General features: G+C 37.2%; 1 protein-coding gene across 2 annotated transcripts in view; it reads left to right on the forward strand.

Annotated features, from left to right (window-relative positions):
- The window catches only part of CFAP58 (cilia and flagella associated protein 58), a 57,942-nt gene that overhangs the window by 15,934 nt on the left and 26,316 nt on the right, over positions 1 to 15,692 (forward strand). For both annotated transcript variants that reach the window (XM_031597511.2, XM_090145463.1), the window contains exons 8-13: positions 489 to 571; positions 1,732 to 1,923; positions 5,907 to 6,068; positions 10,353 to 10,499; positions 13,739 to 13,879; positions 14,238 to 14,461. In XM_031597511.2, the coding sequence (XP_031453371.2) occupies positions 489 to 571; positions 1,732 to 1,923; positions 5,907 to 6,068; positions 10,353 to 10,499; positions 13,739 to 13,879; positions 14,238 to 14,461 (949 nt within the window). The remainder of the gene's footprint in view (positions 1 to 488; positions 572 to 1,731; positions 1,924 to 5,906; positions 6,069 to 10,352; positions 10,500 to 13,738; positions 13,880 to 14,237; positions 14,462 to 15,692) is intronic.

Consider the following 15,692-nt stretch of genomic DNA (forward strand, 5'->3'; position numbering starts at 1 on the left):
AATATACATGTGCTTTTAATAGTATGTGTACCATGTTAATCTCAACCCATGGCAAGTAGTTTTAGCTCCACTGAAGCCAATAGAATCTCACTGCTTCAAAGGAGAGCTGGATTTTACTTAAATGGATTAGAATGACTCTGAAAGCCCCTGTTTTTCAAAGTGCTTCAATTTTTGGATGCTCACTTTGAAATTTGTTAAAAGCATCTGATTTTCAGTGCGCTCCATAATTTCTTAAAATTTAACTTTTGTGGCATCTTGAACAAACAAATATAATGAGTTTTTGTACCACATTAATTATTGTACCTGAGTTCTTCTAAATACCGAAATAAGTATTAACATTCTTACCTGATATCTGAACGTTGTAAAATAGGGTCACTGGTTATTGAACTGTTTATATAATACTAAGAGTTTTTACTAAGTCCAATTAGTTCTGCGTGTTTACAGCTGTTCAGTTTGAATCCATTCTTACACTCTTTCCTCTTCTCTAGAGTTGGAGGCTGCCAAAAAGCAAGCAGAGATTGACAAGAAAGCTGTAGATGATCTTGTGAGGGAAAGGGATACACTAAGCAAGGTGAGCTTGCATTTGTAATACTGATAAATAACATTTGTAATACTGATAAATTTGATGACTTGAAAGTGAAATATTAGTAGTTTAAACTCTCACAGAGAGACATAAATACTGTAGAATAAATAATGATGAGTCAAACAATCAGATCCTTAAGCAGGTGCTTATACTACTTCTATAGTGTGCACTCAAGTAGTAATAATACTCAGAAGCACACAAAATATTTCTGAGCTTAAACATATAAACCATCATGGAGTTTAAAAAAAAAAAAGTGACGTTTTCATCTTGAAAACCCATTGTTTAATGTCTGAAAAGTTGATTATAACTGTACTTTTATACTCTGTAGCATATCAGAGTTAATATTAACCTAGGCAAAATTAATTCTGTGGTAGCAAAAGAACAAACCCAAATGTTGGTGCGCCATGTAGCAGTTTGGCAGACTATGCTAATACTAATCTTTGCTTTTTCAGACCATTTCTCTTGCTGATTATTTTCCAGCAGCCCAAGGTTTTTTGTACTGCAAGATAGCATCTCATGGCATTGTCATTTCTGAAGTGTAATCTAGTAAATTCAATGCTAAAAGATTATTTTGGCTGAGATGCTTTTCTTGGTATGGAGTCTTGTGCCTTGACACAGATGAAGATTTCACAGATAGTAAATACTTGCTTTGAATTTGGGAAAGAAATTTCAAAGGATGACTAGAAGGCTAATGTTTTTTTTAATGATATCTTGTGGTTTTTATGTAATCTGTGTATAAGTTCAAACGACGCTTGGTGAATTTGAAGTTGCTATTTAGTAAATGAGAAGGAAGTTATTTTATCGGCTACTGGCACGCTTTACAATCTAAATGCCTTGATGTTGGCAAGGCTTTTTCGGTCATTAATTATACTGCTTGTAAACAATCCCATCCAATTTTTTTTCTGTAATGCAGATATTAGTGTTTTAACTTCAAATCAGAATAAGTACTACTTGGCAGCTCTATGAGAGATTGCCTTTTCTTTTTAAAATGAGATTTGAGGCTCAAGTATTTCAACTGAGCAAATTAGATAAGAGAAAATAGCATTAGGAAGTTCACAATCTACTTAGATAATGGCATACTTTTTGCCATAGTGGTGGCAGTATTGCTTTTTTCAGCTCGAGTCATTATTTTGTGGTTTCTCCTGCAGAACTTGAACAAGGCCACCAATGCCGTTCAGAAGCAGATAGATTTGGTGAAGCTTCATGAACAGTCCAAGAAAAACTTAGAAGAAGAAATTCAAAATTATAAGAATGAAGCTCAGAAACAAAGGAAGATTATTTACCAGTTGGAGAAAGACAGAGACTGTTTCATCAGTGAAGCCAGTGATCTCAAACAGAAGGTAGAACACATTTTGTGCAATTTGTTTTTTGCTCTTTTAACTCTTGAAGCTGTAAAGGTCAGACATTTATTTCCCTATATTCTGATGGGAGAAATCTTTGATAAATGGTTTTCAGGCAATTTACAAAGATCTCTTCTTTGAAGTGTGTGTTGTCCACTATTGTGTTTCAAGTCTATCTGGGGAAACCTCAGCAATGACTATTTATTCTATGAGAAGCTTGGGGCATAGCTGTGTAGTTCTCCTATTCATCAATCATCTGGGAAGTGAAAGTAGGTTGGGAGTTTGAACCAGAGCCTCTGACTTCTCATAGCTCAGTTCCACAACTGCAACTCTTGCATGCAGTTGGAAATTAATCTTTGATTGTTCTGTTTTATCTGCAAAGGACCTTATTTTCATACTACTGACATCCTCAAATTCTGTTGAGGCCAGTCAGACTACAGTGCATAACATCGTTATAAGAGATCAGCATTTTGTAGGATTAATGCCAGTACGTGTAAAACATCTGATTATGTTCAATCTCATCTACAAAATGGATTTTCCAGTACCAACTACAGACAAACACTGCATAAAATTTGTGCTGTATTGTGCCCATTATTCTGTATGGCTTTATTCCTGAACTGTACTCAGGAACGTAGTTGTGACATATTGCATTAGCTGCTGAAGATCACACTGAAGGGCCCTCCAAGAAGATCATTGATTTACTGGGATTAGCTTTCAAGGTGTTTCAACTCAGAAGTTATTTTTTTCTCTTAAAAATTATCCTTTACAGCTAAATGTGAGCAGGGACTTAAAAATTGTTTTTTGAATGATGCGTGCTCCCTTCTCTGGATTACCTTTTGTCACTACCTAGGAATAATATTCTGTGGAAGTGAGATACATCTTCATTGCAAAGTTACATTTTGCATCTTTTCCTTGTAGTGCATTTCTAGCAGAATACATATGAATTAAGAATGTTGTAAACTAGGACCAGGGAGTAATTCATAACATTCAGAACTACAAGGCTTTTGCTTTCACCTTTGATTAAGATTACTCACAATATTTTGAGGGTTAAAATGAAAAATGTTTGGTATTCCTTTTTTTCCACTCACTTTGGGTGTAAATTTTCCATCACTTACAAGGCAGAGTAAATGGGTTGTGACACTTGAGCTGTTTGTATAATGATGCCTGTATTGTGACTTCAAGTTTCCAAGGGATTTTCATGCTTCTCTGGTTCAGTAAAGGGGCAATTCCTGATTCAACTTGCAGGTGAGGAGCAGCAGAAGTAGTTATGACTATGGGAGTTTGTGAGATGATGGTCACGTCTCTGCAGAGGTTCCCTACGTGAGAAGGATAAGGCAGGATAAAATATAAGGGTAAAAAGAGGAGGGAGGATCATGGTTACTATTTTTCATAGGTAATGTTTAGGTTCAGTGTTTGATGTATTCAGATATGTAAATGGAGAAAATGTGGTAAAACTTGCATAATACAGGAGCCGTTTCACCATTAGTCAACACTCTTGTATTTTACTACCAATCAATCTCTAAAAGATCCTGCTGTACTCCTTCTGAATTATGGAAGAGCTTGTAAAGAGCCAAGTCCATCTAAGTCCAAAGATTTCTTGGAAATCCTGCAAAGGCTGACAGAGCCATGCTCCCTCTAAAAGTTGCCTTGTTATTTACAGCAGGACTGAATTTGTAGTTGCAAAGCTGCTCTTTCAAAATCATTATTTACTGGGAAGTAACTGATGAACAGAGTTACATCCCCAGGATTAAAATATTTTAATGGTGGGAATTAGTCTTGCGCTTCTAATTTTTGGCTGGCTGACTGGTCATTTGTACCATTTTAGGCAAGCATTACTTGCTGTGTTACTTCTCAGTTAACCAGTACAAATATGAAAAAATCTATTTGCTCTTTGTTGTGTAGCTTGGGTTCCTTAGCTACAAACATTAGTAGAATATTTCTGTTTTGGCTTGAAATACTTAAGTTATAAAATCTTGGTTTTCCAGTGACAGATTTTGGCTTTTAGAATGCAAGAAGTAATTTTTTGAGTTCATCTGAAGCATAGGTATATCATTAAGACACAAGGACTTCTCAGAGTTGCTAAACAAAGTAAGCAAATAAGGATAGTATCAGAGCTGAGTTCTTGAGTAGATTCACTGTGCTGAACAGGTAACCGACAGCAAATGAATGAAGTAAGCAAGTGAAAATTGAGAAGGTACAGAAGAAAACTGTCAATTTTGAATTCTTTCTGCTTAGCTTTGGTTTCTCATTACCAAATCTGAGAGGTGTAGTGTACAATCAGCCCAGTCATAATTGAGGATACTCAGTCTCACACCAGGCTATTCTATTGAGAAACATTGCATATATCTTTTCTGGATTTACAAGAGGAAGTTATTTAAGTTTAGTTACTCCTGCAAAAGCGGAGTCAGCATCGTGACTATGAGCACCACATTGAAAAACTTAGTCCATGAGCTTATTGCACTTAGATTGCATCAAAACCAAGCAAAAGATTTACAGATGGAGTGACCTACTTTCAAATCTTGCTCCAGCCTATGATTGCTGTGGTGCTAACTGAAAGCATGCCTTATTGATTTCTACTCCCTGCTATTAATATTGACAGGTTGTTTTAACAGAAAGGGAAAAGGCAAGAGTGGGTTATAAACTGAGGCTATGTTTTTGTATTGCACTGTAAGCAGTTCCTAGGATCCTCTGCAGTTAGCTTCAAATGGGCTACAATTGTATTCCTGTGCTGTAATAACATTTTCTATATTTAGCAATCCCCTATCTTCAGAGTGGATTGTGGTAGAATAATCAATTAATTAAGCTCCTGCTCTGTAGTCAGACCTCACAAGGCTAAGCAAGGGACAACTTTGCCGACTGCAAACTTAGCAATTATTGACTATCTGATGTAAACATTTTTATATGCTTCTGCAACAAATCTAAATCAGAGCTCAAATGGTTGCTTTCAAAACCAGTCTGGAGAACTGGCTATGAAATGCTGTTGCAAGTAGACTTCCTTCCTGGATTTTGTCCATAAGATTCCTTAGGCAGGGAACCCCCCCAAAAAATGATGTTCCTGACATGTGCTCCTTACTTTATTTTTATTTTATCATCCTGTTCTATCAATGTAAGCACTGGATTCTATTTGACTAATACCTGTGGTCCTTGTTTTTTTTGTATTTGTATGGTAAGAGGAAGGTTCTTATTCTGAAAAAAAAAAATTACATTAGGAAGCCCATTGTAATGATTAGCAATTATGTGTATTTTTGCTCTTTCAGTGTAGTAATTCTTATGTATTTGTTATGTTGGTAACCATTTAATGAAGATGTCTATCATATTTTGTATTTTCGTTCATTAATGATTCATATGATCATTTCTCTACAATCTGCTGTCTCTGTTACTCTGTTCTCTTAAGTGAATCATTATCTTTAATGGGAAAAAGTAATTGTGTTTACCTGCTTATTTAGATCAAGTTTGGATTCTACAGTTTGTGATCAAGTATGTATTTTTTTAAAAGTTGAGGTTTTGGAAGTCAACTGGATCTCACAGTAGAGGTGTAAATGCAGGGCTTTTTTGAAAACGTTGTCTTTCTATCCATTTTATCACACCAATAACATCAAAAATCATGTTCCAAGTCTTAGGTTTATAATAACATAATGAAACATGAACATAATTCTTAATGAAAGCTGCCTGTGTTGATTTTGTTGAGCCAGATCAGTGACAATACTTCCAGTAGATGGTTTTTACATGAAATATGTGCATATCTGTAAATTTTAGTCTTGAAAGAAACAACCATGATATCAGATTGAAATAAAATGTTCCTCCACATAAGCAATCCAAAAAAGTTAAACTTTTACTTGGACAGAAGTGATTTTAGCAGTAACTTCAACTTCTTATTATGGAGGTCTGGAGTTGTTGCTCGTAATTAAAATCACAAACTCAACCCATCTCAATAATCTTATGATGATGATTTAATCACATTCATTTCCTTCTTTCTGCTTCAGGTCCTCCAGCACCTGAAAGATGTTGAAATACGGGAAGTGAAGATCTGTGACTATGAGAAGAAAATAGAAGAATCTGAGATTAAATTAAAACAGCAACAAAACCGCTGTGAAACTGTGAGAACAGAGAGGAACCTGTACAGTAAAAATCTTATTGAAGCAAAGGTAGAATAGTTTTCTCTTGTGTTTCCATCTTTGCTTATATTGTGTTGTTTTTTCTGTTCTACTTTTATTTTGTTAAAAGGAAAGCTCACTGGCTTAATTGCAGAAATGATTTCTGAATTCCTCTGGGGAAATGAGTGTTTTAGATCCCTGCATGTTTATCTGGACAGTATGGATTTGGCTGGAAATAGGAATTCACAGTCATTGTATGGCAATACTCCAACTTCAAACTGTACACAAAATCACAATGTAATGGAACTATGGCTTTATACAACGCTATCAGAAAAGAAACTTCTTTCTTTCTTTCTTGAATCCACTCAAATCCTATCCCTTTAGAAGTTGTACGGTCTGCATGAGAAATAGAGTTTAATGGGAATAAGATTGCCTCCTTAGCTCTGTATGCATGTAAGCAATAGTGTGAATTGTGATTTAGAAAGCGGAGGGAACACTTTCTCAGCTGAAGGAGAATTTTCTGGCCAAACTATGCTTTTACCTTGTTCCTTTCAGTGAGTGTCATTTTCCTCTGATAATGATTCCTTCCATTCATCACTGGAGAGATCCTGAAGGCAAAGTTATACCTGGGGAAGAGAACAGATCACCTAAGAATACACTTGGTTATTCTGATGTAAAGATCTACAATACTATACTAGTCCTGTTGTGGTTGACAGAGACTGGGACCTTGGATAGCTGTAGTTTACAGTATTGGTCATTTTGGAATAATGCTTTTATAACATAATCATAGTAGATTACAATTTATGCTCTGATGTAAATAGCTAGGTGTTTTGCTTGAGAAGCAGATAGGAACAAAATGTCCAAATACCTATCCTACTTGATGATTGATTTGTTTAGGAATGAACTGTTTTATTAAGTGAGTGAAATGCTTTGCTTGTCCACTACCTGCCTCTTGTCATTAGAATACACTCTAGAAGTGAATCTGTGGTTCTTGCTGCTCCCAAACAATCCTGTAGGAAAAATAATAGTTAAAAAAAAAAAAATTGCAATTCAATACTGAGTAATTTTTTAATATATATCGAGTATAAATTCTCTTACTTAGGAAGAACTGTTCAGTTATAAAAAGAAGCAATGAACTCGTCAGTCTCTTCAGTATTTGAGTGTTACATGGAGGCATATCAAGTTTCAAGTTATAGAGGCTGTTATTTATACTTCAACTTAACTTACCATAAAACTTTTTAGCAAGTACTTCTGTGAAGTAAAACAAATTTGCACGAACATGTTTAGGTAAAGCTAGATAAAGGTGTTTGTGGATTGCCTAATACAGAAAGGTCCCCACCTTACTAGTGATCTCCATGCTGGCAGACATTCAGTATGATACAAATATCTTTTGTATTCACCACTGAGGTTTCTTTTGTTGTTAGGAGTTCATTTGTTTACAGCAGTTGATTAGGAAACCTATTTGCAAAATAATTGTGTTGTCTTGGTGTTCTTCATCAACTAGAGAAGTAGGAATGTATTTGAATATATATCTGGGCAGTAGATTTTAAATCTATCAAATCCTTAGTATTAGTTAAGAGATTTATGGGCTATTTAGCAAAACCTGCTTTTAACGTGACATTTGCAGGACTGACTGAATGTGAAGGTAGATGAGCATGGTGGCATATTATTACATCTTAATTAACTTAATTAACTTATTTGGTGGTTCAGACAGACAATTAAGTGTGGAGTCCATGTTTGCTTATTTATTTATTTATTTATTTTTAAGATCCATCAGACTGAATCACAGAATGGCCAGGGTTGGAAGAGACCTCAAGAATCATGAATCTCCAACCCCCCTGCCACATGCAGGGCTGCCAACCTCCTCATTTAATGCTAGACTGGGCTGCCCAGGGCCCCATCCAATCAAACCCTTTCAAAGAGTTGATTCCCCTCCCCTCTATAGGCTCCCTTTAGGTATTGAAATGCTGCAATGAGGTCACCATGCAGCCTTCTTTTTTCCAGGCTGAACAAGCCCAGCTCCCTCAGCCTGTCTTCATAGGGGAGGTACTCCAGTCCCCTGGTCATCTTCATGGCCCTTCTCTGGACCCTCTCCAACAGCCCCCTGTTTTTCTTGTACTGGGGGCTCCACACTTGGACACAGTATTCCAGATGGGGCCTCACAAGAGCAGAGTAGAGGGAAACAATCACCTCCCTGTCCCTACTGGCCACCCCTCTTTTGATGGAGCCCAGGATACCATTTGCCTTCCGAGCCACAAGGGCACACTGCTGGCTCATGTTAAGTTTTTCATCTATCCAGACCCCCAGGTCCTTCTCCACAGGGCTGCTCTCAAGGACCACTCTTCCAGTCTGTATGGATGCCTGGGATTCCTCCGGCCCAAGTGCAAAACTCTGCACTTTGCCGTGTTGAACCTCATCAGGTTCACCCGGGCCCACCTTTCTAGCCTCTCGAGGTCCCTCTGAATGGCATCCCTTCCTTCAACTGTGTCGACCGCACCACTCAGCTTGGTGTCATCAGCAAACTTGCTGAGGGTGTACTCGATTCCATCATCGATGTCATTGACAAAGATGTTAAAGAGCACCGGTCCCAAGACAGATCCCTGGGGGACGCCGCTCGTTACCAGCCTCCACCTGGACATGGAGCCATTGATGACCACCCTCTGTCTGCGGCCTTTCAACCAGTTTCTTATCCATCGAGTGCTCCATCCATCAAATCCACATCCCTCCAGTTTGGAGATAAGGATGTAGGGGGGGGACCATGTCAAAGGCCTTGCTCAAGTCCAGGTAAATGACATCGGTCGCCTTTCCCTTGTCCACCGATGCCGTCACTCCATGATAGAAGGCCACCGGATTGGTCAAGCATGACCTTCCCCTGGTGAAGCCATGCTGGCTGTCACGGATCACACGCCCTTTCCTCATGTGATCAAGCATGTCATCCAGGATGATCTGTTCCACAATCTTCCCAGGCACAGAGGTGAGGCTCACTGGCCTGCAGTTCCCGGGGTCCTCCTTGCTCCCTTTCTTGCAAATGGGAGTGACGTGACTCTTCCTCCAGTCATCTGGGACCTCACCTGACAGCCATGACTTTTCAAATATGATGGAGAGTGGAGCCACTATAATAGTAGATTACCACCTCAGCCAGCTCCTTCAGAAGCCTGGGATGCACACATCCGGCCCCATAGACTTGTACACATTCAGTCTCATGATGCGGTCTTGGACCTGCTCTGTCCTCACAGGGGGGGGAATTTACCATCCCGGTCCCCACCCAGAGGTTTAGGGATGCAGGGCTCAGGGATGTGAGAAATACTGGAATCCTGGCTTCCAGTGAAGACCAAGGCAAAGAGTGGTAATCAGTACTTTCTCACTACCGTTTGCGGAGTGTCATGACTCAAGATCTTACTTGACTACGTCAAACACATCATGAAAGAAAATGTGCTCACTCGTCAATCCACGCATATGGTGGACAGTGCTGAAAGAGCTTAAACCTGATATGGTTTTGTACTGAAACAGAATGTATTAATGTGAAATGCTACTCTGTCTTCTCTGTGAGGTGTTAGCCTCCAGCAGAGGTATAACAGCTCATAAAGCTACTTCTGCTAGATTCAGAAGAGCATGTCTGTCTATGCATTGAATTTACTAGCTTTAACTTCGTCACAGCATGTACTGCAGTCGGTCAATGAAACAGTTCCTTAGCATCACATGGGCAGCACATTTGTTTTGTGAGTGGTCAGGGTGGCCTTGTCTCTCTGCAGTGCTAGCAGGCATGTGTTTTGAACATGAAATTTATGCCAAATATTCTCATACCAGGGAATTTTTCATCTCTGAGCACATTTTTTTTTCTACTTGTGTTTGTGTAAACTAACAAAAAAATGGAGATAAGTTATACTCACAGGCATATTTTTATCTTGCTTATAGCTATATTCATTTTCATAAAAAAAACTTTGTGCCCAACTGTTTACGGCATTATTGAAAAACACAGTGCTTAGAAGCATGGAAACAAATGTGTAGAATCAAAATCTTATTAATTTCAATTGACTGCTAGTTCATATTTTCTGTCTAGAACTTCAAATGAGATGGCTTATTATACTCGTTACTAATGAACATTGTTGCTATCAATGGGGACCTTTTTCCAGCAGAGTCATGCTAGCACAAACTAAAAAATATCATTTAATGAAACTGTTTTGTTCTGTTGTATTAAAAAGTAACGTCTTGTGGTACGTACAGCACATCTTTAAAATACTGTAGTTTCATTTTCCAGCATCAAAATGGCCTGAATTCCTTCACAAAAGCTTACCATTTTTTGGTTCTTTTTGTGATCACTTTCTGTCCTATTAGGATGAGATAACAGAAATGAAGAAGAGACTGAAAACTGTGACGCATCAGGGGGATCAATTGAAAGAGGAGATCACAAAGAAAGAAGAAGCTCTTGTGAAAGCGCATCTGGAACATCAGCAACTAGAGAGGGAAAAGGAAACATTGAAAGTAAGTGTCCTTACACAAACACCTTATTAGAAAGGATGGCTCCCATGACTGTAGAGACTTCATTGTTTTCCTGGTCTGTGGGAGTTGTTTTGCTGTATTTTATAAAAATTGAAGCCAGTTGAAGTGTTTATTAGATCTGTTGGTTATACAAGTCTTCCACATATCTGACAAACATAATCTCTGTGATTACAGTTAGAAAAGTCCTAGACTGTCTTGAGAAGCTTTAAATCTCTTGGTCACTCAATGTTTTTAATACTAAGTTGCATAAATGTGGATTTGGGTGTTAACCTGCTTGTTCTAAACTTTTATAATGGAGATGTTTTTAATTCAAGATTTTCTTTCTTTAAACTTTTCTCTCTGTTGCTTTAAAGTGCAAACCCAATTAGATTATTCTTGAAATCTGAGCTTGAAGGGCAGTTCCTTCTTCTCAGCCCTGACATCTTTTTTTTTTTAGATATGCTATTAAATTTGTGATGATACCTCAATACAATTTGTTGCTCTCTCAAAAGATGGAATGAGTTCATGTTCAAAACAACTTGTTTTTCTCTTTACTAGGCACTAGGAAAAAAAAAACAAAAACAAAAACAAAACCACATCAAACAAACAACACTTGCAAAACCTCTACTGTTTCCACAATGTTTTCTATTGATAGCTTATTGCTGAGCTGCAATGACTTCTTAGGTTTTCAGCCCCACTCCGCAACGCTGCAGTTGTGACAAGATGTCAATAAAGTTTCATAAAAAGGTGATGAATTTGTTTTTTTTTTTTATATCTGATCTACCTCAGAGTTGCTCTATCAGTGATGGAGGAGTCAAGTAGAGCTTCATTTTCCATGTGCAGCTTTCTGCCTTAACTAGTTGCCAATTCTGTCTCATCACCTTAGAATTGTCTGCCATTTGTTTGACAAACATATGATTGCTACATGGTTTACCCCCTCAATTATTCACCGGCAAGCGTGTCCATGGACTGACACTACATTAGTGGATAGCTTTAGGGCTTTGTGGTCTTCTACCTGAAAGTCTCTGCTGAATACTAAAGCAGAGGAGGATTCAAGTAGGAGGCTGACTGACACTGGCACAAAAAAACCCAATTATTTGTGTAGCAAGCCAGCTTCAATTTGTCCTGCTTGCACTGATGTGAAGGAAGCAAGCTGTTCCCAGGAAATCAGTTTAAAGAATGTGCTGAAGCATGGAGGAGTGAGATTCATAGGAATGAGATTATAGAGACATTGGACTTATGCTTAGCTCTGCTGTCAGAAAGGTCTTAAAGATGTGTGATCATGGCAAATAAATCATGGGATGCCTGATTAAAACTCCATTAAAGCCAGTACAATGCAATCTTTTGGTTTCAGTTGACTGTTTGAAAATATGTATTTAAAAGCTGTAAGAAGTATGGCTGTCCAGGTTTGAGATGCTGTCAAGATCTTCTGTCCTTTTATTTTTTCAGCATTTTCTAAAAATCTGAATGTGAAACTTTTTACTTTTAGTGTTATTTCAGCATTCTCTGTCCAGTCCATTTTGCATCTTTTAAAAATCTGTACTTTTCTCCCATCTTTAAAGCAAATACAAAAAAACCTTTATTTACTGCTGTACTTCAGAACTTAAACAGGAATTTGGTTTGAATTCAGTTTGAGAACTTAGCATAGAAAAGTCCCATATGAATTCTTCCTTCTTGCTGACTGTCCTTCAATTTTTTGCAGACTCTCTGAACCAACCTTAAATGAGATATGCTTATTTAGAACAGTTTTAATACTGACACTTTTTCTGGTCTCACTGTGTTTATTCAATTCTTTTTCTCTGTACGTAGATCCTGATACTGTGATCTTCAATATATTTAACCTCAGTGAAAGTCCTGTTAGTTTGTGGGGCATGTGTGTGACTTGAAGTATTCATATTCTTCACTGTATGAGGTTATTGAGATCTACTTTAACTTTGTGCATTTCAGTGAGATTTGTTTACATAATGTTTGCTGCCAACATCTGCTGCCACTCCTTATTTATAGCTCATAATTTTTGTGGCATAAGGAGAACATAGAATTTTGATATATTAAAAAAAATATTATCCAGCAACGTGTAATGCATGAGCAGTTTTACATCTGTAGACAGCTTTTGCACACTCTTGATTGCATCTCAATATGAAGTGGCTTGCATTTTTCTTTAGCTGATGGATTCTAATAAACATCCAACATTGAGTAAGAGAGACATGAAAGTTGTATTTATAGGAATATGAAAATTTTATTAAATAAAGTAAGAATTGAACATGTTATTTTATTATGATGATGGAACTGTTTTTTCTGTCTTAAATCAATAGTTTTAGGTGCAGCCTTCATCATGGCCTCGTTCTTTCAGTATTCAACGATGCCATTTCTGAAAAAGCTGCATGAACCTTTATCCTTTATAAAGGTTGTGGTTGTGAAAGTGTCTTCTAGTCAAGGCTTGAAAGTTTTCACATCTGTGAAAACAAACTAGTCACCTAGTTTCACTTCATGTGTAGCTAATTGCCTATTACTGCTAAAAATTTCTAATAATCCAAGATGACCTCAGTATTTTTTTCTACTTATGTCTTGAATTACAGAGTTCATCAGAGTAGCATAGAATTATTGGGTAATTTCCAAGATTTGTGTTAGTGGCGTGTGATCACTGTAACAATGCATTGCTTAAATTTTGCTTAAGGGCAGTCCTTCCTTTTCCATCTTCTACACTTCCACTAAAAATGCTCACGCTCTTTAATTTTGATCTTTTTGTGCATAGTTGCCCTGTTCTCCACATATTCTTTTATTCCAGTCTGAAGCGTATCCTGACTAGATAATGATTTGTACAGTGTAGATCATTGTCCTTTCTAGCAAGATGAGTTATCCTTTCTCACAACCCAGTCTTGCTTTGAACTTGTCTGATAAATTTTTTTCAACAAAGTAACTACTCAGTTGAAAAAACTCTCCAAATATCACCTTTTAAAAAAATACTAAATGAGACTCCTGAATTACAACTTGAACCATTATTACAGAAAAAAATATCTTCAAGATTTCTGTTGTGTATAACATTACTAAAATAGTGTTTGCAACATTGATTTATGGGTCTTCATCTTGTTTGTCTTAGAGATTTATTCTTAAAAACTAACAAAATATGCACTTGTTGGGAAGTGAAATGAATGTATGAGATTGTATTCCTAATTTATAATCCCAGATATATAATGGGAAGTTGTTACTAAGCACACTTGACCTATACTATTTGACTCCACCAGGCTGAACTACTTAAGATGAAAAAACAAGCTCTGGAGACCAAGAACTTTATAGAAAACCAAGAGGCAGAAGAGAGAAAACTCCTAAAAATTATTGCTGAGGCTGATGCTGAGAGGCTGAAGCAGAAGAAGGAATATGACCGAGTAAGAATCTAGATTTGGCTTTTCCAACACACTGCATCTTGTTCCTTCAGTTCAGTGCATTTTTAAGTTCAGGATCCTCAGCTACTGCAAAAGTACTTCTAAAGCTTTGTAGTGCTATTGAAATAAACATTCTAAGGTACTGAAGTGAGTGGAATGATGTAGTTTACATATTATTCAGGAGACTAAACTGTAATAAGAGAAGCTGCTAGGCTGCTGCTATTGTTTTTTTTTTTTTTTCATTAACAACAGTGAAACTTCTTGATGCACATGATTTTCACTGATGAAAAGGTAATAATGATATTTTGAAGTTGTGCTGAGGAACTGTAACTGAGATTATTGCTTTGACCTGCATCCTTAGGTTATCAATGAGAGAGATGTCCTTGGGTCCCAGCTTGTTCGACGCAATGATGAGGTGGCTCTTCTCTACGAAAAGATCAAAATCCAGCAATCCATCTTAAACAAGGGTGAGACTCAGTACAGGCAGAGAATGGAAGACATTCGACTTCTCAAGCTGGAGATCAGAAAACTTCGTCGTGAGAAGGGAATACTTGGTAAAACTGTGGCTAGCGTAGAGGAACTCAGGTAAAAAATCTGATTGAATACATTTTTGTAGCAACTGCATGCACGATTCTGTATTTGAGACACAATTATTTTCATATGTGATGAAGATTTGTATCAACAAACATTATACCTTGGAGAAGGGGATTATTTGCTTTGACCTTCTACACACTGGATTAAGTTCACAAAAGAGCTCATCAGTGAAAATTAAAATATAAGATAGATAAAAGAGGAAAAAAACATCTTGTCCTAAGCTGAAGTAGTTTCCAAATTTCACCTTGTAGTGTGAGTTACTGCCTGTAGAACAGACTTGACAGAGAGCAGCAAAGATGATGTTCATAGTTCAGTGAGCTACTTAGTGGTACCTAGAGCCCAAATTAGTGGAACTGCTTTTTATTAGGCAATCTGCAGAGGATGGGGAGCAATTGACGTATTTATAACAAACTCCTACTCATTTTCAGAGCTTTTTACTTCCAGATTTATATGTAGACTTGCTCTGAGAGAAAGATTTAGTTAAATTTTCATTGAAGGTTGTCTTTCTTTAAAACGGAATTTTAATGGCCCTGGTCTGATTTATTTCCTCCTACTCTGGCTTAATGCTTCCCTTCTTTTTTTTTTTTTAACCCTCCCAAGCTTAAGGTATATTCTTTGCTGACATTAAGCTATTGTGATTTTTCTGTAGAATCAGACTTGGTTTGTAAGAAGCACCAGGTGTGTTGTCAGCAGAGAACTATTGTACTGTTCTATATAAATATCACACTTTTGAGTGAGACATTTAGGTTAACTATATGAGTATAATTCCATGGCCTTCACTGGAGCAAATTTACTTCAGTCTGTGGTCAGTCCATTGACTCCAGTGAAATTATGCTAGCTTGATTTGGTGTAAGATAAAAAAGAACTGGGCACAAAACACTAGCAACTGCAGTTTTCATTGACTGACTGCAGACAGGAATAGGATTTGAATTCTTTGCCCAAATGTATTCAACTGAAAGTCTGTTACTGCATTGAAACTCAGTAAAGGCATTGAGGTACAGTGCTATACATGCCATGATGGGTGGATCAATTCTTGCTAACTACAGCAGCAATCACATACTTCAATGAAGTCCAAAACTATCATGAAAACTGTCTGTTGAAAGAGTCCATTTATCAGCTGTGCTGCTAATTAGCTTTCTTGATTTGCCAATTGGAGATGTTTTTTTTCCTTTTCCATAAACTTGTCCAACCTCACAGTTTAAAAAAAAAAAAAAGACCCTTT

The sequence above is a fragment of the Phasianus colchicus genome, chromosome 8, assembly GCF_987193195.1.
Source record: "Phasianus colchicus chromosome 8, bPhaCol1.hap1.1, whole genome shotgun sequence".
NCBI classification, from domain to species: Eukaryota; Metazoa; Chordata; class Aves; order Galliformes; family Phasianidae; genus Phasianus; species Phasianus colchicus.